The 25,967-nt window shown below is 38.9% G+C and overlaps 1 protein-coding gene across 1 annotated transcript in view; it reads right to left on the minus strand.

Annotated features, from left to right (window-relative positions):
• Positions 1–25,967, minus strand: part of Znf385d (zinc finger protein 385D) — a 270,292-nt gene that overhangs the window by 16,362 nt on the left and 227,963 nt on the right. The window contains exon 5 of the mRNA XM_059273144.1: positions 8,073–8,312. Within this exon, the coding sequence (XP_059129127.1) occupies positions 8,073–8,312 (240 nt within the window). The remainder of the gene's footprint in view (positions 1–8,072; positions 8,313–25,967) is intronic.

Consider the following 25,967-nt stretch of genomic DNA (forward strand, 5'->3'; position numbering starts at 1 on the left):
AATTTTCCAACCTGTATTCTCACAAGGAGACTATCTGTGTATTTGACAATAAATATTAAATTACTTCTAACTCATTCTACTAGGCTGTATTATGGACAGTATTTGATAAAAATCCTTATTACCCAAATTTGCTTGTATAATTTGTTTGGATTAGGAATATATTTCTAAGTATTAGAAATATAGCAGAAACCATTCTGAAAGTTCGTTAACTTTTCTCTAGCAGCCCATAGACACAGAGTTAACACTCAGTGTTGTGGACACTATTTTGACTTTATATGTAATCTCTTCTCACTGGGAAAAAATAGACAATTATCATTTGGATAAAGAAAAAACATCCTCTTCCCACTGCAGCTTAGCTGCTTCTGAAGAGAGCTGTTCTTCAAACTTACATCTAGTTCCAAAAGTAACATGAGAAGTTTTCTTATGTTCTTCAGCAAGGCAGAGGAACAGTAGAGAGACCCAAGGTAAACAGGACTTCTCTAAGTGCATTAAAAAGTATTTCAGAAAAAAATCAAAACAAAACACCACATCATTAAATGGACTAGCTGAACTTAGCAATCTTTATTCACCTAGCACTATAACCATCAGCTCTAAAAACATCAATGAAGGACTATATACAATCCTACTCCCCTATATTTGAAACAATAGATGCAATTACTATGAGAGAAGGAGAATGTGGTCACTGCTTATCTTACAGTAGGCATAAACTTTGGCTTCAGACACACAAATCCAGTTACAGGATTTTGTTTCATCACTAACCTCCTAACAGTTCTAAAAGCTGTGCATAGTGGAGGTATGGCTTACGACCCTCCACTACTACATCCTTTTGGAAATTACACAGTAGATGATAAATAAGAAATGGCAGCACAATGATTATAAAGACAAGAAAGCAGAATTAGAGTCAGTTCAGTTCTGAATTATGTCATTCTTTCTCTGAAATCCAAGGGGAGATGCTGACATATGAAATGAAGACTTCTAAAGCTGTGGCATCTGACTGGGCTATATTTCCTGCCCAAGTTAAAGTTTGATTTTAAGATTTATTTTATTCTGATAACTAACCTACAACCCATAGACCTAGGGAGTTTACATATGGAGGAAGGAATTGCAACACACATGGATCTCCCTGGAATGGGGAAATAGAATAGATTTTAGGGGTGGACTGGGGGTGGTTGAGGACAGGAATGGGAAGATCAGGTTGGGGGTGAGGAAAGATAGAGTTGAGGGAGGGAATGTGAGAAGAGACATATGGAATCAAGGACCATTTGAGGGATAAAATGGAAAACTAGTATAGTAGAAACTCCCTAAATATATGACAGTGATCTTAATAAGGTCTTCTAATAATGGCACATATTGCCAAGACAATAGATTGCTCTCTGAAATCCAACACCAGGGCCCCATTGCCAACAATAAAACTTTTGATCTACAATCTGTCCTGCATGCAAGATATGCTAGGGCAATGACAGCACAAAGATTGTGGGAGGAGCCAACCAATGTCTAATTTGACTTGCTTCATTACATGCCACAAGATGGAACCCATGCTTGATACTGCTTGCATGAACAAGAACTACAGACTATGTAGTGCTGTGGGATTGTCTTTCTGTAAGCTGTGAATATGTGTTGCTACTATTGGTTAATAAAGAAGCTGTTTGACCTATGGCAACACAGGATAAGAGCTGGGCAGGAAATCCAAGCAGAGAGACAGGGAGAAGGGAAGAGTTAAAGAGACACCAGCCCACTACCCAAGGAGCAACATGCCAGCAGGCCAGTAACACCATGGCCATGTGGTAAAATATAGATTAATAGAAATGGGTTAATTTAAGATGAGTAGGCTAGTTAGTAATAAGCCTGGGCCATAGACCAAATAGTTTGTAATTAATATAAAACCTCTGACTGGTTATTCAGTTACTGGCGGGAGGGAAAGATTTATCCGGCTACAATTGGCACTCACCACCAGGCATTGATCCACATATACCTAATAAAGCTTAAAAGGGGTTCTTAAGGCACAGAAATGGAGCTACACTGGGCTATCTGGTCTCAAAGTCTCATGCTAGTGGCAGCTCAGAGACACATCTCCCAAGAGCAGCCTGTGAGATGGAGCTGGCTGCCCGACACCATGAGCTAAGCAGCATGGCAGATTACCAAGGTCTCTCCCACAGGCCACAGTACAGAGAGGCTTCTCCCAGGCCCTGTTGCTGTCTATGGGCTTGAGAGCACAGCTCCAGGCTTGAGAACACAGCTCCATGCTACTTAATACTGCTTCCCAGAATTGGGGAGCTAAGTGTGACTTTTAGGTACCTGCACCATATTGGAAAGCTGAGTGGGGCGGAGCCAGCCACCAAAGCCATACTTTCATCCTAGCTGTGCAGTTTAACAGTTTAAAAACTCTCCTGGTCAGAAAAGGGTTAAAGATACACAATAAAGACAGATTCAGATGAAAAAAAAAACATCTAAACAGGTTACAAGATGTTTAAAAATATATGTAGGCTTGAGAGAGAAAAGAAAAAGGGTAGAGAAAATCCTTAAAAAAGAAATAGAGAAAAAAAAGGCATGTAAAGAAGGAAAATACACAGAGAGTCTGCATACTGTATATTATTTTGTTGTCTTTGGGATTTTTTTTTTTTAACTGCAAAGAGACATTTGATTGTAGGGCTGCTAAGTTAAACCAACATATATATCTTAAAGGTATCTTGACTTCAAAATTTGGGTCTAAGGGTATACTGCTTTGGAAAAGATGTTCTGCTTTTGTTTCCACAGAAGATGAGCAGCTGTGGATTCCTTCCAGATTAATATGGTTACATCAAAGAAGACATTCTGAGAGGTCTCCAATGGGAGCAATGGCCAAAATGATCCAACATCAAAAACAGCTTCAAGACAACTGGCTGAGATAATGCAGCCTCACAGACTACTACAGCCAAGATTTAACCATAATTCTAAAATTTCTCAGGATTCCCATAAGATTGCCAGCACCCCCAATCAGCAGGAAGTAGTTTGGAAACCTAGACCCAATTCCTAAAATACTGTTTATGAATGTTTGTTTTCATTTAAAGGGGATTGGTTATAAATGGTTAATGGTCATAGTCAATCTCTTTCTAAAGAAAAGAGGTTGTGTGATATAGATCATGAAAAAAAGGTAGATTATTGGGCCTACTTTAATTCAAAAAACAACTGTTGGTCTTAAAATACTTTACTTTGATGTGAATTTTGGTTTATTGATAGAGGTTTAAGGTCAAGGTTATTATACTATATGTATATTTCTGCTCTTGTTTGGGGTATTATATTTATGCAGCTCATTTGAAATTGTAATGTATAATTAAGAAATACAGATTAATAATTAGTCACCTATAATAGTCAAACTTATAGTCATATTAGATAGTGTTTCTAGGTATACAAAGATATATTTCAGATAGATAGGCAATCTTCAAGCACTTCAAAGACCTACAGAATATAGCATTTAAAATGTTTTAAGAACTTAGACTTTTCTGGACAGTGAGAAAAGTCTACTCCTGGCAGCACCAATTACTTCAAGAGGATGATGAGCATTGAAGAAATTCACTATGGAGTTTGTTTACAATATGGAAAAGGCTAGCCATTTGGGCAAGTAACTGCTCTTGCCTGGACAGCTTGACAGCATGTTGCATAAACTCAATGTGCAGGACTCATAGGAAAGTGACTACTGTACTTTGCCGAAACAAGATGGGATGGTCCTTCAAGTTTCTGCTTCACAGAAAAAACTGCCAGACATTTTGCAGGACACAGAGAAAAATGACTGATGAACAATAGGTGAAACAGTCCTTCAAATTTCCAGCTTCACTGAAAAGTATGCCAGAGACTTTGGCTTGTAGGCTGAAGATAGATGCCCCAGAGTTACAGACGAACTTCAGGTGACTGTCCAGGCAGGCAGATGTCTCTGTCATTTCCAGAATTTTGGAAGTTGCTTATAGTGCACTTCCTGTTTACTAAGATAATATCCTTCTGGGGTATTTGATGTAGTTGAAGACTAGAGAGTTGTAATTGTAGCTTTACTTAGTTATGATAAAAGATAAATTAGATATGAAACTTTAGACTCACAAATACAGAATAGACAATAGAGTATTTAATTTTGCCGAATACAAATAGACTGAATATCTTAACTGTAATTCTTGCTTGATAACTGTTTTGTTATATGTAATTTTACTATATTGAAGTTAAAACCTTCCTTTTTGATTAGACAGAAAAGGGGAAGTTCTGTGGGATGGTCTTTATGTATGCTGTGAATATGTGTTGCTACTATTGGTTAATAAAGAAGCTGTTTTGTCCTATGGCAACACAGGATAAGAGCCAGGAGGGAAATCCAAGGAGAGAGACAGGAAGAAGAGCAGAGTCAAGGAGACGCCAGCCTGGTGCCCAAGGAGCAACATGCCAGCAGACTGGTAATACCATGGCCACATAGCAAAATATAGATTAATAGAAATAGATTAATTTAAGATTAATGATCTAGTTAGCAATAAGCCTGGGCCATAGATCAAACAGCTTGTAATTAATATTATTCCTCTGATTGGTTATTCGAGTACTGGCATGTGGGGAAGAATTATCCAGCCACAACATAGCCCAGAGACTTTGGTTAAACCAAAAACCACTGGTCTAAAAAGAAAAAAAAAGTATCAATAAAATGACTCCAAGTGGTATTCTGCTATAGTCATAGATCAGTGCCTTATTTAGTCATCATCAAAGAAGCTTCTTCCTACAGCAGATGGAAGCAAATGCAGAGACCCTTATCCAGACAACATACACAGAGAGAATCCTTCAAACACACAGCTTTAAATGGGATTTCTCCATCAAATCCCTCCCCACAGATCTGAGGGAATCCCACTGAAGAGACAGCAAGATTGTAAGAGCCTGAGGGGATGGAGGACACCAGGAGAACAAGGACCTTAGAATCAACTGAGCCAGGCTCAAATGAACTCACAGAGACTGAAGCTGCAAGCACAAGGCCTACATGGACCTGTACCAGTCCTTCTGCAAAGATACTATAGCTTTCAGCTTAGTAATTTTAATGGGACTCCTGAGTGTGTGAAGAAGTGGGTCTCTGATTCTTGTGCTTGCTCTTGAGGTTCTTTTCCTTCTGTTAGGTTGCCTTGTTCACCCTTGATGTAATGATTTTGTTTTATTTTATTATATTTTATTTGGTAAAAAAAAAAATAACTGGAAAGCTAAAAAAAATATTTATTTTATTCTGCTCTGTGTGTGTGTGTGTGTGTGTGTGTGTGTGTGTGTGTGTGTGTACATGTGAGTAACTCAGAGGCCAGAAGATGGCATTGGATCTCCTGAAGCTGTAAGTACAGCCAGCTATACTACACAGTAAGTTCTGCTCCTATGGCAGAGCGGCAAGCACTCTCAACAACTGAGCCATCTGAGTCCACCTTTCCAGCGCCCCCAAGGTTAACAGTTTTGCCTGTTGACTCCAGCAGCCCACACTGCAAACTGGCTAAGAGAAGCGGCTTGCGTTGTCTGCTTTTCCTTCTTCCTTTCTTTCTCCTCGTCCCCCAGCTTTGGCCCTTCTGCTCTCTAAATATCTATTTGCTATAAGATCGTTGCCTCAGGGTCTGCTCCTCTAGGAAGTAAATTTAGTAAACTAAAATATGCTAAAACAATCCTGTGCTGAATCCTTCAACTCTGCAACCATTCCTGGCAGGAGTGTGCCACACATGGAGCCTTTCTTCATTACACCCACCCTTTAAGTATCCCTATAGACGGCTGCATGCAAAAGATCCAGTGCAGCTGGAGTGTGGATGTGGACATCACTGCATCCACTTAGATACACAGAAGGTGAAGTCCAGACATTGTGGCCTCTTAACACTGTTGCAGTTAACAAAATTAGAGCAAGTTGGAGATCAAAAGCAGTGTGTGTTGGGGAGGGATCCACAATCACTTGCTATTTTTGTCTTCTTCCTTTGCCACTTCTAGTCCTGACACAGCCTTATAGTTTAAGTGTAGAGCAAGGCCTAAATGAGCCAGGGATGCTGGAGATACTTTCTAAATAGAAACACTTCTCTGATTCGGGAAGGAAAATGCAAGGAAGAAGAGAACTCAATTGAAAAATCTTGGTAATGAGAGGGGCAGCCACAGTGGTCAGCACAGGTGGCTGGTCCAAAGTGAACAGTCCTATGCAGAGACATGAGGAACAAGAGCCTCATATTCACCTCCTAAAACTCTCAAATGAGATGCTTCCGGCCATCCTTCAGTTTCTCAGCAGAAGAAATCAAGGGTTCTTTTCTCTATCTCTTCCCAAAGTGACACTTGTCCAGGCCCCAAGTGAAAATCTGAGAATCCCTGGGTATTGTGCGTGGATAAATACATATGTATTCCTTCTTGGAGTGTTTTGACACACAAAGTGGGAATGAGAACAACACAATTGGAACATAAAAATAACGACCTCGTGCGTTATACTGAAACATGATTCCTTTGTCCCTAAACCGGACAGTTCTTAGGAATTGAAGGTGCCTCAAAATCTTATAAATTTACAATTTCAAACCACATAGGCATGGTTGACTTGTAAATCTGACTGATTATAAAATGAATGTATTCCTCTGTCATCACACAGAAAGATCAAATGCTTAGGGAAGAAGTGGGTTCCAATGGCAATCACTGGCTCTGATGTCTACACATCAAGGTAGACCTGCATGATGTAGATGCTGACTGGGGGCCGGAAGCTTGTCTGTCTTTCTCTGTCCCCAAACTCGTGATCTCTGCTGAGAGAAGCTGAAGGACTCACACTCCATTTGCAATCACGTCTCAGAGCATTGTATCAAAACTTCAATGTTGCCTGCGTAGCACGGCCTCTGCTCAGTGTGCACCTTCCATCAGCAACATGAAACTAAGCATGAGCCACAATCATTCTCCATCCACCATATCCCTTCGCAGAACCTGGCCCCAAAGCCTGGATTTTAGGGTGAGGTTGATCTTGGCAATCAACTAAGGTTTTAGAGAGAAGCTCATTTTTTAAGTATGTATACACAGATAAAAAAGAATGATAAGTGTATGTAAGTCACACATGCATATACTGACACACATATCCCTACACATATACATGTTTGTATGTTGTGTGTGTGTGTGTGTGTGTGTGTGTGTGTGTGTGTGTGTGTATTACATACAAACTTTTGTTTTAGAGGGTAACTCAATGGAATCATAACTGGAAGGCCAATTGATTCCTGATCCTTGTATTCCAGTTTGCTTCTTTCTGTTTAAAAATGTTTAGAAAGATAAAAATAACTCACTAAAAATGTTTAAGTAAGAGAAACAGGCCTGAATCATGGTTCTGCCACTTGGTCCCATAGTCTTCTCTGTATCTCTGTCAAATTAATAATGCCTCCCTGGTGTACATGGTAAAAGCTTTCTGAAATATACTTGCACACATCACACTGATTTGGCTCAGACATCAATATTTACCACAGAAAACATAATAGGAACTATGCCTGGGTAAGAACAACACTGGGTTGTGTTGCCAAGGTTCTCAAACTGTGGATAGTGACCCCTTCGAAGGACACATATGAAGTATCTTGCATATTAGAAATTTACTTTATGATTCATAACAATAGCAAAATTACTCTTATTAATTAGCAATGAAATAATTGTGTGGTTGGGGGTCACCACATAAGGACCTGTACTAAAGGGTCACAGCATTATGAAGGTTGAGAACCACTGGGCTAGAGGTCTCAATTGGAAGCAAGTGTATTGTAATATAGAAACCATGATAGAAAATACATAAATACTAAACATAGTCTAAAATGACATTTTACTTTCTTTTCTGATGCTTCACACACACACACACACACACACACACACACACACACACACACACACACTCTCACACACACCAGCACACATACTCGTGAGCTCAAGCCATAGAAACCTTCCTTTGCCCCCACGTAAATGATACTTTGCTTGTTGTTTTTATGTTTTACTGGCTGGTACATTTCATGTAATAACTGCCAGTTTTCTGTCACTGCTGGTTCCCCTGCTGCAAAAGATCTAATCTGTTCAGAGGAAGATAATTGCAGAGCTATTGAAATAAAAAGGAAAGGCCTGCATCTCACCGCTGTTGTGAGCCTCCAGCTGTGAGGCAGAGTTCACAGCCACCTTGCATAGTGAACAGTAAAGAAGCCTCTTTGCCTTTTCCTCCTCAGTCTCTGTGGAAGGACTTGAGCTGTTGCCAGTGGCTGCCACTGCCGGGGGGTTTTTTTCTGCTTTAGAGGTGATCTCAGTTGTTATGGCACTGCTCTTGCACATTTCCACACTTGTCATTGTTGATATTACTGGCGTCCCTGTGGTACTGTCTGTATTCAAAACAGAATAGGACAAAGAGTTAGAAAAACATGGCGTCATCCTTCCCTACTTAGAAACACATCACTGATGCAATATTCTGCTAATAATGATAACAGCAGCCAGCCAGAATAGCTTGTCACCTGTGAATTAATCCTGACATCTGTCACAAATGACCACACTTAATTTCACACATTAAAATAAAAGCTAGATGATGCTTCAAAATATCCACAAGTACAGTTAGAAACTATTCTGTTCCCACGGAATTAGCATAACATAAATTTCTCTGAACACACAGCCTGCCTGGAGGATATTTGGTAATATGTTTACCTTTTTATAATAAATTTTAAAATAAAGACAAAGGATGAAGCTCTTTACTGTTTTCCTTTTTCTTAGTTCCTGTCTTCCTATCTTCCTACTACATTTATTTCTTTATTTAAACAATAGTATGGGTCCTTTGGTACACAATCAGGAAAAATATACAGAATGTTGGTGTCAAAATTGCTCAGTTCAGCTCAGTAGCTCATTTAAAACATGGCCATATTTATAAAGAATTATAGTTCAATACCCGGTACAAAATCACTGATATAAAAATAAGCGAATTCTAGTCTGAATATTTATTAAAGGCATGCTCTGTTTCAGGATGTATGCAGGAAGTTCATGGCATGTGTAGTCAATCAATAGACACTACTCTCAAGGCATCACAGGCTTGTCATACTTCGTTAGTATTTCAAGAGGTTGATGACCATGAAAGTGTTGATGTATTGTAACCCAACAACCGTCTGGCTCCAAAGTCTGATACTAAATCTGGAAAGATCAACCTTCAAAGTGCAACCACCTCATCCTAACTTCCCTCAGAGACACACTAAACTACCCGAATGTATGTCAATCACCATATTAGGAATGTTTATCATTCTCAATGATCATTTGCAAATAAGATCTGTTCTTGGATACTATCGAAGCTCATGTCTTTTCCGCCTCTCAGTTGATTTTTTAACCTCTTAGCCTCCCAAATATTCTCAGCCTGCCTCTCCGGCTGCTCTTAAAATGCCCTTCTGCATGTCATTCCACAGGCTGTCATGGTCACTGTTTCATACCATAATGAAAAGTCTGAGGATAAATGCTTTTGACAATGGGTATAAGGACAGTGGTCTGTTTGTAATGGTGTATGGTATGGGCAACACATAAGAGGTTGTGTGTGTGTGTATGTGTGTAAATGCCAGGATCTCAGGTATTGTTCCTTACGTGCCACCCATCTTGATTTTGAGATAGATTTTCACTGGTCTGAAGCTTGTCAAGTAAGTAGGGCTGGCTGGACAAGGAACCCCATTGACCTGCTTTTCTCTGCTTCTCCAACCAGTGTGATTACAAATACGTACCACAGTTCTCAGCTATTTTAATGTGGATTCTGGGGATCCAACTCAGGTCCTCATGCTTGCACAGCAGGCACCTGACAGACTGGCTGTACTTTAGCCCTCTATAGCTCGTACTGTCACACGTTTCCCTTACTTAGGTGTAGGACTATGAACCGAGGCTGTTTGTCAGTTTCAAGAAGAAAAACGGGCTTTTCTTAGGGCTGTTCTATAAAAAGATGAATCTGGGTCTGGTTCCTTTCAACTGACATTTCACACACTTTAATCACTTATTTAGCAATAATTCTCCTCCAGTGGAAGGGAAAATATTCCCCAAATAGTTACATATTTTTAAATTGTCATTTGTAAATTGTTACCTCATGAGCAAAGGAAAACAAAATTACTCTAACTTTTGCTTCTGAATATAAGTATGCTTTCTTTCTTATTCTAATTTTTATTTATGTGTATGCATGGTGTGTGTGTGTGTGTGTGTGTGTGTGTGTGTGTGTGTGTATGTGTGTGCGCACGCGCATACATCTGTGAAGACCAGACTAGGGGACTGGATTCCCTGGAGCTAGAATTAGAGGTGGTTGTGAGCTGTCAGACATGGATGCAGCGAACACAGTTTGAGTCCTCTGCCTGTGCAATATGTGCCCTGACCCACTAAGCATCTCTCCAGTCCCTTGATATCCACCTTCTGATTAGCTTTCACTAGCCCAATAAATTACCATTATTAAAAACCAGACAATAGCCCCCAAATATCTTCAATAATCTAGAAGTAGCATAAAACCAACAGTTTTCAGATAGGTCTATAACTGTTCACTGTCTCCAACAAATGAAAACACTTGTCTATGACATTATTACCAGCATCCAGTTTACCAAGGGTTTATATTATAAAATTAATCTTATATACTTCTTAAACCATTTCATTTAAACTTCAATTGAGCTAGAAAACCAGAAATCTCCAGAATTTAAGGAAATGTTACAGAGTCTCACAGTAGGACAGAGTGAAATACTTCATGAAATGTAGAAATTGGAAATTTAAAAAGAGAGAGAAATGTTAATGGCAATCTTTGCCATGACTGTGATTGTCCATGGTAAGATCACAAGCAGCTGTGAGCTATAATCATTGAATTTGTTTTGTACTCATCTCTATGGGGAGTGAGGATTGTAAATATCATAGTTTAAACCCAGTGTGGCACCACAATGAAGTCAGAGTGCACTGGGATGGGTATTTATTTCACGGAATGAACATGGGCAAGATTTCCCTGGTAATATGCTTCTTCTAATAGCACTTCCTCTGGACTGGTATATTTCTTTTTCTATATTGATCTAAAAAGGACACACAACACAGACCATATTTATCCCAAGACGATGTTCTTAATTACAGTGAGATTTGTTTGTAAATTATAAAATACAACCATGGCTCTTCCAATCCCTACAATAACTATACTAATGTATTCTCCTGCATCTAGATGATAATGTTCATTTATTCCAAAGACACTATAAGGTGAAAGACTCCAGGTTCTGTGCATAGGACTTGGTAAAGCCTTAACACCCTATGGAGACTCCTCACTTGAGACAATCTTCTGGGAACTCATAGCTAAATGGTTAACTTCCAACATGTCTGTTTGTGGCCTATTTTTGACCACATAGTTGAGATTGTATTTATTATTTTTTTAAGCTTACAGAAAATTTGAACAAAATACAAAGCTATATTTTGTTAATTTTAAATTTAATGTGTAGATCATGGTTTCATAAGAGAAGATTGCTATTCATTTATACAAAGACATATTTTCTCTTGTCTTTTTTATCTCCAATAAAGGAATATTTATTCAAATCAACAAATTAACCCAAAGCTATTCTGAATTCAAAAAAAAATCAACCAGTCTGTATTTGGTAATAATATTAGCAAAGAAGTTTTTCTATAACATGATACATTAAATCACCAATTATATGTAATTCTTATTTACCCATTAAAAGAATTTTCAGGTCCAGTGATAGCTCAATGAATAAAGGCACTTGTCACCAAGGCTTATGATCAATGTGCAATTCCTGTGTCTCACATAGTGAAAGGACAGAACTAAGTCCCTCAAGTTGTCCTCTGACCTATATATGTGTGCCATGACATCACACAGACAGATAGAAAGACAGACAGACAAATGAGCAGAAACACGGAGAGAGACACACACACACACACACACACACACACACACACATACACACACACACACACACACACACACACACACACTTTCAAATATAATAAAAAAGAGAGAATATTCAAGGCAGAACAGTTTACTAGCACACCAAGTGGTGAGAAGCACCCCTATGGCCTTTATCCTTGAAATTACAGCCCCTATCTAGTCTCAGAAAACAAACAAAGTCAGAGGCATTCTACCTACTTTCTAACCAGTGATCCTCCATCTATAAATGTTGTCAAGACAAAGAAAGTCTTAGAAACTGTGTCAGTACAGGATGCTCAAGGAGACATGATGACCGAATGACAGGAAACAGTAATGACTCAAACAAACACCACACAGCTACACACACAGAGCACTCTTTAAATCAGAATAAGGCAGAGGCTTTAGGGAATTGCTCATCAGTTTGAGCTCATTAGTTTTAATAAATCACAGTACTGTGAAATACTGATAAGGAGAATTTGGTATAGGGCACAGAGGGTCAGTGCTATTTTATTACATCTATTTGTAAATCTAATACTTAAAATTCAAATTTATTAAATGCAAGGGAAAGGACTTGCCAACAAAAGTGTAGTACTATCAGAGGGACATTCAGGGCCATAGAACACAGTTCTCAATTTTTAGACAAGTTAGCTTTCGAAAGTTTTCCACGACCAAGCTGTGCTCTCAAGTGGAAATGCAAACTTGATATTTCATAGCCCACTTCCAAATTTGTGCCTGTCATCATACTCTGAAATGACTCATGTCTTCAAACTCCATTCCATCAACATTTTATATTAAGCAGCTCACCTCAATGTTAAGACACTGTGGGCAGCAAGGTCCTTAAAAATAGACCATGTGCCAAGAAAAGGACACATTGCCAAGACTTCAAACACTAAGCTATTATAAACCTAATCCTTCATCTGCTTTGTTCACGACAGTACTGCTACTTTGCACAAACTAGACACTTAATAAATATTTATTTAACGAAATGAAGGAAAGAACACTATTAAGCACCATAAGGTACTTTTGAATGCATGTGTAACTCATTCAATTCATTAAAACCTAAAAGTTGCTTATTATTTTTATACCTAGTTTCTGAAAGAAAATTTGGGGGCTTGAAAAATGTTGGAACTTTCCAATTGACAGACCTGTAGCATGCATCACAATGATCTGAATTCAGACTGCTTCAGCTGCACTGACCCTTCATTCATTTCTTTACTGATAAAATTAGATATTGCAAAAAGATTTTGAGTGAGTTGTGATTTACCTTGCAATCTAAAAGATAACATCTCAAACCTTTGACTTGAAATGCAACTGGCCATATTCTAAGCTAACCATGACTGTCTAATCTTTTTTTTTTTTTCACTGCACAAACCCACTCAGACTAAGAAGGAAAGACAAAAGCTACATCTGTCGAATGACCTCTGATGCAGAGTGGTAAGAATCATGGTGGCCTCCTTTAGAGTTTCTTCACCACCACAAACTACAGATCATGGGAGGGGAGCAATGATTCATTCTTCTCAGTATTCCCCAAAGGCTGTTCAAATTTCTTTGCACTGTTCAACGAGTGTCTCTAGGAACAATAGATGTGACAGGAAGCTGAAAATAATGGGTGAGATTCAGGCAGAAGAAAAATGGTCCGAGCCTGTATTTCTGTGCTGTCTTCCTGCCAGGGCCCCATAGCAAATATTCATTAATGCTACTGTCACTGCTTGGCTCTGCCATCCAAACAGAGTGCTAACACTTTGCGGAGTGGACTTTAGTTGAAAATGAAAGGATCTATGTCAGGATTCAGAGTGGTCCATTTGCAGTCCCATCTTCTATAAAAACCATTCTAAATACTGTTTTTAAAATCTGCAAACCACAGAAGTCCAGAAATTAGCCACTCCTTGAATTCTGTGTCATAAAGCAGAACAGACAAACTGCTCAGATGAATTCCCCCAGGGATGAACTTCAGAGGGAAAGCACAGCTGGGCCCTACCAGGTTCCTGGCAGGCACAGGGGATCAATGCTGTGACTCTCAAGTAATCATGATTTTCTGAACTGCACTTCTTTGTTTCTTCCTTCCTCATGGGGATTTCATTCTCAGACTTGCTAAAAGATAAATACTGAAACTCCTGAATATGTTGACAAAATGAAGTATGGCTTGCAGAATGTCCTGGGTTCAATCCCCAGCACTGCTTGAAAGTGGCACCCGATGGTACCTACACATCTGTAATCCCACACCTGGAAAGTAAAGGCGTGAAGATCACAAGTTCAAAATTATTCTTGGTTATTTAGGAAGTGCTAAGCCTGCCTAGTTAGATACATGAGACACTATCTAAATAATAATAATAATAATAATAATAATAATAATAATAATAATAATGAGCTAGGTGGTGGTGGCGCACACCTTTAACCCCAGCACTCGTAAGGCAGAACCAGGCAGATCTCTGTGAGTTTAAAGCCAGCCTGGTCTACAGAGAGAGATCCAGGGCAGGCACCAAAACTACACAGAGAAACATTTCTCCAAAAAAAAGAAAGAAAAGAAAAAAGAAAAAAAGAAAAGAAAAGAAAAAACAATAAAAAGGAAAAAAATGAAAGGAACAAAGTGAGAGAGGGATGAGAGACAGAGAGATAGAGATGCTTCATGACAGGAATAACGCTGAGGAGCCATTGGCAGTCTATGGTTGCTGGGGAGGGAGAGTCAATTTTGTGATATGTGTGTCTTCTAGCAGGTTGACCATATTCTAGTGATGTGTACATGGGAAGACTAATTGGACCCAATAACTATTAAAGACAAAACAAAACACTATGAATTCGTGAGGGAAATGTGGCAGGGGAATTAGAATGGAGGAGTAGAGGTAGATATGACCAAAATATATTATAGCCATGTATGAATGTCTCAAAGAATAAATAAAAATACACTAAAAAGAATCAGGTGAGGGTGAATGAAGCAAAGGGATAATGAGTTTTAAACCACCTTTTGCTAGATAGTGGGACATTGTCTCCAAAATAAAGTAATAGAATAAAAAGAGTTAGGGTCAGGCATCTAATGGCGAGCTCCTGAGAAGTAGAGAGTGAAGGATATTTGGACCAGCAGAGGGCAGAGGCTGCAGCTCTCACAAGCTTCAAAGAAACAGGTCTCATCAGAAACTGCCCAGTGTCTCGCTTGGAAATGAGAAGAGTCCAGTAGATGGCCAAGCACAGCTGAGATCTATTTTGCATCTTCACACTGTACAACTTTGAAATATCCTTGACATTTCACAGGATCACACTAGTTTGAACTGGGATTTCACCAAGTAAAAGCAGGCTACCCTGTCGAGGTAAATGTCCCTTCCCAACAACACCAGCCAACAAGCCAGTGTTAGGACCTACAATTGAAAGTAAGTGAAGTAGGCCAACTGTGCAGATAGTGCCAAGGCTGTGTGCAACTTCTCCTGAAATTTTGGTTAAAGCCCCAAATGTAAGTATCATGTACATTTTCTAAACTGTAAATGGCAATGCCTCTATAAACATGTATGTTAAAATCCTGAGTCAGCCACAATCTGCATGCTCTGGGCCACATACCACTAGTGTTGGAAGGCACTCTGGGACCCAGAGCTGCTCGTGGTCACCAAAGTTAACGTATAGTCATGGGGCTTTACCCCAGGCTCCCCTCAGAATACAAGGACAGACACACTTATTAGAAACTAGTATGACTTTTACTTCTCTTTTTAATTATTTTCTCTTCAGATACAGGCTGGCATCCCATGGATATCAGCCAGCCATTGTATATCAAGCTTCAGTGAGCCCAGGCAACCCCTCTTCCGCTAAGGTTAGAGGAGGCAATCTGACAAGAGGAATGGATCCCCAAATCAGGCAACAGAGTCAGGGACAGCCTCTGTTCTTCCTACTAGGAGTCCACGTAAAGACCAAGCTACACACAGAGGGCCAGGTCCCATGCAGACTCCCTAGGTGTCGGTTCAGTCTCTGTGAACCCCTTTGAGCCAGGTTAGTTGGTTCTGGGGGTTTTCTTGTGGTGCCCCTCAACACCACTGGGTCCTACAATCCTTTCTCCCCCTCTTCTGCAGGATTCCAAGAGCTCTGCCTAATATTTGGCTGGGAGTCTCTGCATCTGTTTCCATTGGTTGCTGGGTAAAGGCTTTCTGATGTCAGTTGGGTTAGCCACCAATATGAGTATAGCAGAATATCATTGGGAGTTATTTCAATGATTTTTTTTTGACCTGTAATGTTGGTTCTATCCTAGGTCTCTTGGGTATCCAGCCTGCAGGTCCTGACCCTCAGCATGGAGCCCTCTCAGGGTATGAGTCTCTAGCTGGGCTAGTCATTAGCTGGTCACTCTCACAATTTCTGTGCCATCATTACCTCAGCACATCTTGTAGGGAGGACAAATTGTAGCTGGGTTGGTGTCCTAGTCCCTCCCCTAGAAGTCTTGCCTGGTTACAGAAGATGGCCGGTTCAGGCTTAGTATCTCCCATTGCTAGGAGTCTTAGCTGAGGTCACCCTCATAGATTCCCAGCAGTTTCCATTGCTCTGGGTTTCTAGTTAATCTCAGGGATGCCCCATGACTTTTACTTCCTTACAGATATTTGTTTCCCCTCTCCTTTCTTTGGAATCTACACAGAAGGAATATCACCTAGGGTGAAAGTCTTCATGCATCTTCCCAGCCTCACTTAATGTTCTGGCATCTTCTTAGTTGATAGCAGAAAAACAAGCATGTACAGGAAGACTTCACTGCATCAGAATCCCAGCTTCTTAATGTTAAAGACAATGTTATTCTTTATATTTTCCTATTTTAATATACCACAGGTAGACCTGGATCTGCTAGGTAAGAGATGATATCATCAAATGTGTGATGCTAGCCTTTTTTCAGCCTTTCAAAGGATGCATCCTATTTTAGTCAAGGGCTAGACCAAAAACTGACCAGCAGTTATACACAGTGCACCTTTGACCACCTGAACTAAGTTGCTACCCTTATTCATTTTCTCCAAATACCTGGAAAATACTTTCATTCTTTACTTCATTGGTTCTCACAGTATCTCACTGTAATAGGCACAGTGTTAGAAACATCCAAAAATCAAGCACAATGTATTCCTGTAAATTCATAATCCTGGAACTTCCTTTGACCTCATAACCACAGGAACATTTTAAAAAGAGGGATTTCAAATGCCACTGCCCAGTCTCTGATTCAATATGGACTGGTGGGTGTCTGCATGTTTGCGTTTCCAACAAATCACCAAGTATTACTGCAGCTGCGAGAACCATACTTCAAAACCGCCACGGACATAACTGCCAGTCAGTTTCTGGCTCAGATTTATTGGTGTCAGCTGTGAAGTTAAATACCACTTAAACAGCAAGTCACACACTTAAGAAAAGAAAATTTAGAATTGAGTGGCTTAGTGTCCTTGTTTGCCTGTGACTGAGGGAGTTCAGGGACAGGGGAACTTTTATGCAAAAATGGGACTGTCTGGGTGTCCCAAGAAAGCTGGGACAAGTCAAACACCTATGAAAGCAATTTCAGAAAAGTAGGAAGCAAACAAACCAAAAAAAAAAAAAAAATAGGGCTGGAGAAAACAGCTCAGGAGTTAAGAGCACTTGTTGCTCTTCTAGAGGACCAAAGTTCAGTTCTAAGCGCATACATTAGGTGTGCTTAGATATTACCTGTAACTCCAGATACAGGGCCCAACACCTCCTCTGGACTCTGCGGTTATTCCCCTCCCCCATGTACATATATGCACACATAAAAATTAAAATAAATGTTTTGTTTAAAAAGAACAAGAAATAACAATAACAAATTCAGCTAGCTGTATGAATGTTTCTGCAACTGCACATGTACACAGGCATATGTGTATAATGGTCCCAAGCACATCATGTGCATTTCTACCATGGGAGACAGGTCTTGAAATAATTGTTATAATCAAAGATATATGAAGACACATTCAGGTCTTTGATGCAGAGCCCAGTCCCCATTAATCTTCCATTCAGCAGTAATATCAAGTTTTGTGGGGGTTTTTGCTTTTTTGTTTTTGTTTTTGTTTTTTTTTTTTTTTTGACAGAAATAGGGTCTCATCTCTATTTAGAGTGTGTGTTTCTAAGAAAAAAAAATTTTTTTCCTCTTAGAGACTTCCTTATAAATCCAGTTGTTTCATCCTCTCTGAATGCAAATTAAACCAATGTAAATCATTAGTCAGGCTCAGTCTGTCTGGGTGGATCCAGCCACTGTACACAGAGCTAATAAGCACCAAGACAAATATGTGCATTTTGTCACACTCTGTGATACTTCTGCAAACTATAAAGGGAAAGGAAAGGAGGGAAAAATAGTTTGTTCCAAAGCTAGTTTAAACAACTGGATGGAATCTTAGAAGTTTTATTACTGTGAAGAGACACCATGACCACAGCAACTCTTATAAAGGAAAACATTTAATTGGGACTGGCTTACAGTTTCAGAGGTTTACTTCATTATTATCATGGTAGCACTCAGGCAGATTGGTGCTGCAGAGGTAGTTAAGAGTTCTATGTCCAGACTCGCATGCAGGAGGAAGAGAGTGAGAATGAGCCTGGCTCAATCATCTGAAACCTCAAAGTCCACCCTCAGAAACACACTTCCTCCAAGAAGGCCACACCTCCCAATAGTGCCACTCCTTATGAACCCATGGGGGCCATTTTCATTCAAGCTGCCTGTCTTAGTTAGGGTTTCTATTGTTGTGAAGACACACCATGACCCAGCAACTCTTATAAGGGAAAACATTTAATTGTGCTGGCTTACAGTTCAGAGGTTCATCATGGTGGGACATGGCATGCAGGCAGACATGGTACTGGAGAAAGAGCTGCTACATGTTGATATGCAGGCAACAAGATGTAGACTGTGACACTAGGTGTAGCATGAGAATAGGAGACCTCAAAGCCCACCCCCACAGTGACACACTTCCTCAAACAAGACCACGCTTACTCCAACAAAGCCACACTTCCTAATAGTGCCATTCTTTTGGGGGGTCATTTTCTTTCAAATTACCACGTCACCACAGATGGTATGAGAGTAGAAAGCTACCTTTTCAAAGTTTGTTAGATAATGTTTTTCCATCAGTAGGACAGAAGGAAAAAAAATCAGTGTATGGATAATGGTTCTCATAATTCAAATGCTTTCAAAGGTTAAAAAAATAAGTACTGTATGTTGGTAGTAAGCCTATATATCAAAAGTCTTGATTCCATATCTGGCAAGAAGTAAAAGTTGGCTTTTGCAGTTAGTGGCCTTGGTAGTCATCTGGGTAGAACATATAACGACAGCCTTTTCCCTCTGACCAAGTGCTCTAGGGAAGAAAGAAGGTATCTTGTGTCCTTAACTTCTATTGTAACTGTGTATCTGGCAGGAATTATAGCACAGGGTGCTGTGAAGTTGGAAATATTTGCTGATTGAAACTGAACACAAGATGAATGAATTCTTGTCTATTTATATTTTTAGGATTTGTAGAAAAGGATATACAGAAAATAGAAAAGTTGCCATGCTGGCAATGGTCGAGAGACAGCCTGAACTGACCTACTCTGGTGATAGGATGGCCAAACACCCTAAGTGTCATGCTAGAAACCCTGTCCAATGACTGAGGGAACCGGATGCAGAGATCCCTGGCCAGGCCTCGGGTGGAGCTCCGGGAGTCCAATTGGCGAGAAAGAGGAAGGTTCATATGAGCAAGAATTGTTGAGACCAAGGTTGGATAAAGCACAGGGACAAATAGCCGAACGAATGGAAACACATGAACTATGAACCAATGGCTGAGGGGCCCCCAAATGGATCATGTCCTCTGAATAGGTGAGACATTTGATTAGCCTGATCTGTTTGGAAGGCATCCAAGCAGTGAGACCGGGTCCTGTGCTCAGTGCATGAAACCTGGGGCTTATGCAGGGACACTTAGCTCAGCCTGGGAGGAGGGGACTGGACCTGCCTGGTCTGAGTCTACCAGGTTGATCTCAATCCTCAGGGGAGTCTTTGCCCTGGAGGAGATGGGAATGGGGGATGGGCTGGGGGGAAGGGGAGGGGGGAGAACAAGGGAATCCGTGGCTGATATGTAGAATTAAATTATATTGTAAAATAAAATAAAATTAAATTTAAAAAATTTTTTTTCTTGTACTGCATAAGTAACTCAGCTTCCTTTAAACTTAATTTTATTCCGTTTGATCTGCTTTGAACCATTGTATTATTTTGTCACTGAAATATTAAAAAAACTATTTCATAAAGTATTAAAATGAAAAAAAAGAAAAGTTAGAAGGTTATCATGCCAAGTTACTTAGAATATAGGTACGTGGTCTAGGATTCTATTGGGCAGAACATACAGTGGAAAAAAACATAATAATGATATTTTCTTCCATGTAGAATGGTCTTGAAGATAAGGAAACAAGTTCTCATAATGGGCAGTGCCTTGTGAAATACTTAGTACGGAGATAATTTAGAACATTATCCCATCTGGTCATAGGCATTTTAGTGCCTGTACAAGATTACTCACATTTTCCATTACAGTGTTAGAATTTCATGGATTAAACGAGGAAAAACACATTTTAACTATCAGGAAGAAGCCACAATGTAACTAAGGGGCTAATACCACAGTCCACTATGCAGATGTCCAGAGTGAGGGGCTCTTTAATCTCAGGCCACTAGGAAAGGGATTTCCAGGGAGACAATTCCACTGGAGAAATGATGGAATGTTTACAAAGAAGAGGAAGAAACAAAATAAGCAAAGGCCTTTACAAAGATGGAGGGAATATTTACTTTTAGGGAAACATTATCTACAATTGCATATGGTCCTTTCAACTGAAAATTAAAAGTAGCAATTTATTATTACTTTTTGCTTTGAGGGATGGGGAGAAAGAAGTCACTATATAATACAATTACCTGATAGAATTTCTCTCTTCAAAGTAGTTGCCTCTATATGGTATTAGCCATGACAATTTTTAAACATCAGAACATCCATAAAAATTAGAGAAAATGTGTAAGTTAAAATATAATAAGAAAAATCTAAATTTGACTATTTACCATAAGAATGAACACAGAAAGGGTCCTAGAACTTCCTGAAAAATCACAGAACACTGTAGTAGAAGCTCCTATTACCAGTAAAGAAAGAAGGGAAATTTTCTACAGAAATCATACAAGCACAATTTCATGAAATTTCAGATATAGTATTGTATTTCCTATTATCTTCATTGACTATCACATAGTTACTGAACTTCCAAACTATAGAATTCTCCTTTATAATTTCTCAAAATAGTCACTATAATTATATCTACATTTCGGCAAAACACTAAAGAAACATTATTAAGCAACACAAATAATTACTCTTTACTTTTCCACAAACTGTGCGATGAAAACTATTTTATCTTTCTATAGGCTTCACTGAAGAGAATTTATCTGTGAATAGCTCAAACTTCATTGTTTGCATATACAATATTTAGTTTGATAGTGTAAATTGTTTTTTAAAGTAGAGCTATGTTAGTAAAGAGTATTGTGTCTGAGAGTTAATTTGAAAGGATGTACGTGAGTTTTTGGAAACTGATAACCCTACTAGCTAGTTTCATCCTGTAGAATATTAAATATTTTTATAGCTACAAAAGGATAGAAATGTGTTCCCAGGTGACTTAACTTCTCAAGAGATGCTGATATTTTTCTTTAATTTCTGCTGTTTGGATCTTATTTCAGATCTAGACTTTATCATTAGTTTATCTAAAATAACATTTAATAAAAATAACATTAATATAACAAGACAACTCTTAAGTTTTAGGAGTCAGTATTTTCATAAAGATACATATATCCTTTGTTTTGTTTTGATTTTGATTTTTGTGGTCACGATCAATCTTTATTTAGCTTACTTTGTTCCTCCAAGAGATTTATGTATGCTTTATTGTGCACATGGGATTGAGTTAATTACCACCAGAATAAGTTTTCACCAAATTGTGCTGGGTTTAAGCATACCTAAAATAAACTACTGAGGGTCAGAGTCTCAAAGTTTGGACTAACACCAGTGACTTAGTGGTGTTGAACCAAACTGCCTTCTTGCCTCCCACAGATCATCACTTTACAGGCCACGGTGGTCTCAGAGACTCCGAAGCCAGGAAGGAGACTGGCTCACTGGGTTAATGGTAGAGTAACTGTTCGAAGGCAGCAGTATACAGGAAGACCCAGTGCCCTGCACCTCCTCCTGCTAGGCCCACCCTCTCTTTCTTTCTTCCCACCAGCCTGTGCCCAGCGGACAGTGGCTCCTTGCTTTCTTCCCTCTCTGGCAGGCCCAGTCAAGACTCTGTCGGTTCTTTTTCAACTTTCAGTATCTAAATCAGTTAATTCAGAAGAGAAACAAAAAAAAAAGGAGCTGAGGACATATATATCTTATGGGTCTCACCATTGATGGTTAGTTGATTTTTGAGACCAAGGTGGACTCGAACTCAAGATCTTTCTGTCTTCCTTTGTTTCCCGAGTACAAGGTATGTATCACCCAGCTTGGCAATCCCTGTTTTAATTATTGGTATTTTTTGTTACTTTTAATCAAAGAGCAGTTATGAAAAGAAAAAGTAAATGCCGGTACCTTGATTGAGAATGTCGACTTGCCTTATAGAGCATTTTCTAAAAGCAGTTTCATTTTCGTGTTATAGAAGATGCACGTCTGGTGTGTTCTGCATTCTGTAGCTGTTTTGAAGGCAGCATAGGCTTTGGAGCTGTTTCTCTAGCAATGGAAAAGCCTTCCCACGGAGTGTGACATGCTTTGTCCTCTCTAACAGGCTTTTCTTGCCTGAAGAGGAAGTCAGTCCAGGAACACTAGACTCCAGGCTTGAATGTGTGTAGTCAAATGTCTCAGTGTTCTGGGAGTGTGTCAGGCTAAGAACACAGCCAAGCCTGGTACTTGGAATGTTTCTGCCAAGCAATCAAGATCACAGCCAAGTCCAAACAGCCAACTGACAGGATTGAGGAGACAAGGCAGAGCCAGGAGGCAGGCTGGGCTAGAAGAAACAGAGCCTCGGGTATTTGAGGACATGGTTTAAGACCACAGTAGGCAGGCAAGGTGATGACCTTGTCGGTTTATTTTTAGCGTGACAGCCTGGCCTCTTGGACAGCCCTCATGGCTTCATGGAGGAAAATTTTCATGCCCACCACCTGGCCCTCCATAGAAAAGGCCAAGGAATAAAGGCAACAGTGGTCCAGATTCTGTGCATTGTGTCTCGAGACCATACCAGTCTAGACAGGTGACTTCCTACCTCATTACAATAAAAGAACAAGTTAAGAAAATAAACATATGTGTATGTGTATTGTCTCTGCGAGATTTTAACTTGCTCTCATAAACCAGCCCTTGTGGAGGGCATTTTTATAGAAAACAAATTAAAGCTTTTCTCACTTCTCTCTAGAAAGCAAAACAAAACAAAAAACAAACAGACAAAAAAAAAAGAATGAAAACCAAGGACTGGTCAACTCAGACAATGGAATCCATTTGTATTGTCTGGGCCAGTAACATCATCCTCTCAGAAAGAGAATGTCCCTGCCTAGAGCTGTTATATAAAAAATACTATGTTTTTCAGCATATTTAAAGTCCAGGATAAAGTCATCTAGATAACTCAAGTGAACAATTACTTACTTCTAAGTATTAAAGGAATTCTTGAAAGATTCTTGGATATTAAAAAAAATACTGCATTTTGTTTTCATACAACTTATTTCCATAGAAGATGTGATGTGGTGTGTGTGTGTGTGTGTTTGTATCATTTCAGGGAACTATTTCTTATTTAACAGTTCAGAAAAAAATAATCCACCATGACTCAATATTCACAAGAAAATTTCAAAACCAGCTGGTTTCCTTTCTGTTGACCAATCAGTCATAGTAAATAAACATGGCTCTGACTATAGGTTAAATTAACTTAAACTGAATATATTTCAATAAGAAAAATTTTTGTACTTGCTTATTTAACAGCCAAAGAGTTATGTTATTTATGCCCTTACATTGTATTTCACTCAGAGATAAGTTTTATGGCTTCCTTCCTTCTCTTTTTCCTCTGTTTGGTTTTATGTTTTACCTAGGATCTCATTCTCCAGGCTGACTGGGAACTCACTATGCAGCCTCAGCTGACCTGAATGATCTAGCTGACTCAGCCTTCTGACTATCTGAATTACAGGCATTATCCCAGCTCTCCTTTTATTCATAGAAGAATGTTTTTTATCATCTATAATTCCAGAATTCAAGAAGTAGTGACATGAGGATTGTCAAAAGTTCAAGATCAGCACAGGCTACAGAGTGAGAGCACATGCTAAAAATAATTAAATAAATAAACAAATAACCCGATAACTAAACTTGGTAGAATAAAAAGAAAGGAAGGAAGACAGGAGGAAAAAGGAAAGGAATGTTAATTTTTATCAACTTATCTGGATAGATGCATGGAATTAACTAATCGATAGAATTTGCATACAATCCATCAGTTGCATCTTTGAGGTTCCATCATCACAGATGCCCTGATTCTTCGAAGGTACGTCCTTCTATGATTTCTGAGGTAATAATGGAAAATCTGCCAACCTATCCACTGTGTAAATGCTGATGTTGGTGATATCGATGTATTGTAGCATGTGAATGAATGAGAAATGTGGAAGAAATCCAGTCTATTCTGCAAGTTCCCAGCTACACAACACACTCAGAGCCATCAGTTGCCTTGCTAAGATGAAGGCTCCTTTTTCAAAGACTTTAATGACTCATTATTTTTGGCTATGACTTTTTCTAGATAGCTAGACCCACATCTCAACTGTCTAGTTTTATAAATGATTATTCTAAATGGCATGACTATTACACTAGTACAGTATTAGGTGTAACAATACTATGTCTTCAACGTAAACCTAGATCATTACAAAATTCATGTGTGATTCAAAATATCAACAGGCTATAAACCAATGACTCCTGTTTAGTCCTTTTAGATTTCAAATAATTTTGTGTATTCTCTACTTTAGAGCAATGCTATAAGACAAACAATAGAGCTTTTAAAAGATTTGTTTTAATTAACATTTTATTTGTATTCATGTGTCTGTGTGTATTTGTGTGTATAGAGGGAGGCACTCACAGAAGGGAATCAGTTCCCCTGGAGTTGGGATTACAAGACGTTAAAGGCAGCCTCTATAGGCACCCGGAACAAACCCATGTCCTCTGCAAGAACATCAAGCACTCTGCTGACCCATCATCCTTCCAGGCCCAGAGCTCCTATTTTGTAATTGAAAATCTACCATCAATATTCACCTACTCTCTGATATAATATAGATATTAATTATACAATTCATAATCAGGACCAAAATTATTTACACATTGTTGTTATCACTTGACAGAGAAAACATTATCTCTGACACTAATGAGCAACGTATAAAAATTTTATGTGGCATCAATAGGACTTTGTTTCAATTTTTTTCTATTTCTATTTTTTTCTATTTCTACAAAAACATTATTAAGGTAATGTTTACTACTAGAAAGTAGTATGTAATTTTTTCTATTTTGTAGCTCTTATAACAGAAATATATGTCTTAATCATTTTAGTGTGATGTTGTTACATTATTGTAAATTGGATGTCCTGTGCCAGATTTGTAATTCTTACTGATTATATTTATAACAGTGTCAAGCTCTCTGTAAACACAATAATTTAAAATGCCAAATTTTCAGAGATATGCTTTAAAACTAGAGTTTAGATATCTTGTAAAATGTGTGAATTACTATGCATGGGTCTTTCTGTTGCTTCATGTAAGCAGTGGTGTTCATCTACAGGCTTTCCCTTTAGATAAAGAATATGCCAAGGCTTGAGGGATGGTGCTGAGGTGAAGATCACTTGTTGCTCTTCCAGAGGACCTGAGTTTGGTTCCCAGTACTAACACGAAGTTCACAACCTCCTATAACTCCAGCTACAGACCTGACACTATGCTCTATCATTCACAGGCACCCAATATGAGAAATATACTGATACATGCATTTAAGTAACAAATTTTAAAAGAATAAGCCAAGCTTTCCACTCAGTTCATGCTACTGCTATTCATCATTGTGGGGAAGTTCTAGTCAGGTTCATTAAGCAAGAAAGAAGGACCTGCAAATTGAAGGAGATGAATTGAAACTTTCTCTGCTTTCAGCTGATGTAATTTCTTGACCTAACACTTGTAAAACCCTAAATA

The sequence above is a fragment of the Peromyscus eremicus genome, chromosome 9, assembly GCF_949786415.1.
Source record: "Peromyscus eremicus chromosome 9, PerEre_H2_v1, whole genome shotgun sequence".
Taxonomy (NCBI): Eukaryota; Metazoa; Chordata; class Mammalia; order Rodentia; family Cricetidae; genus Peromyscus; species Peromyscus eremicus.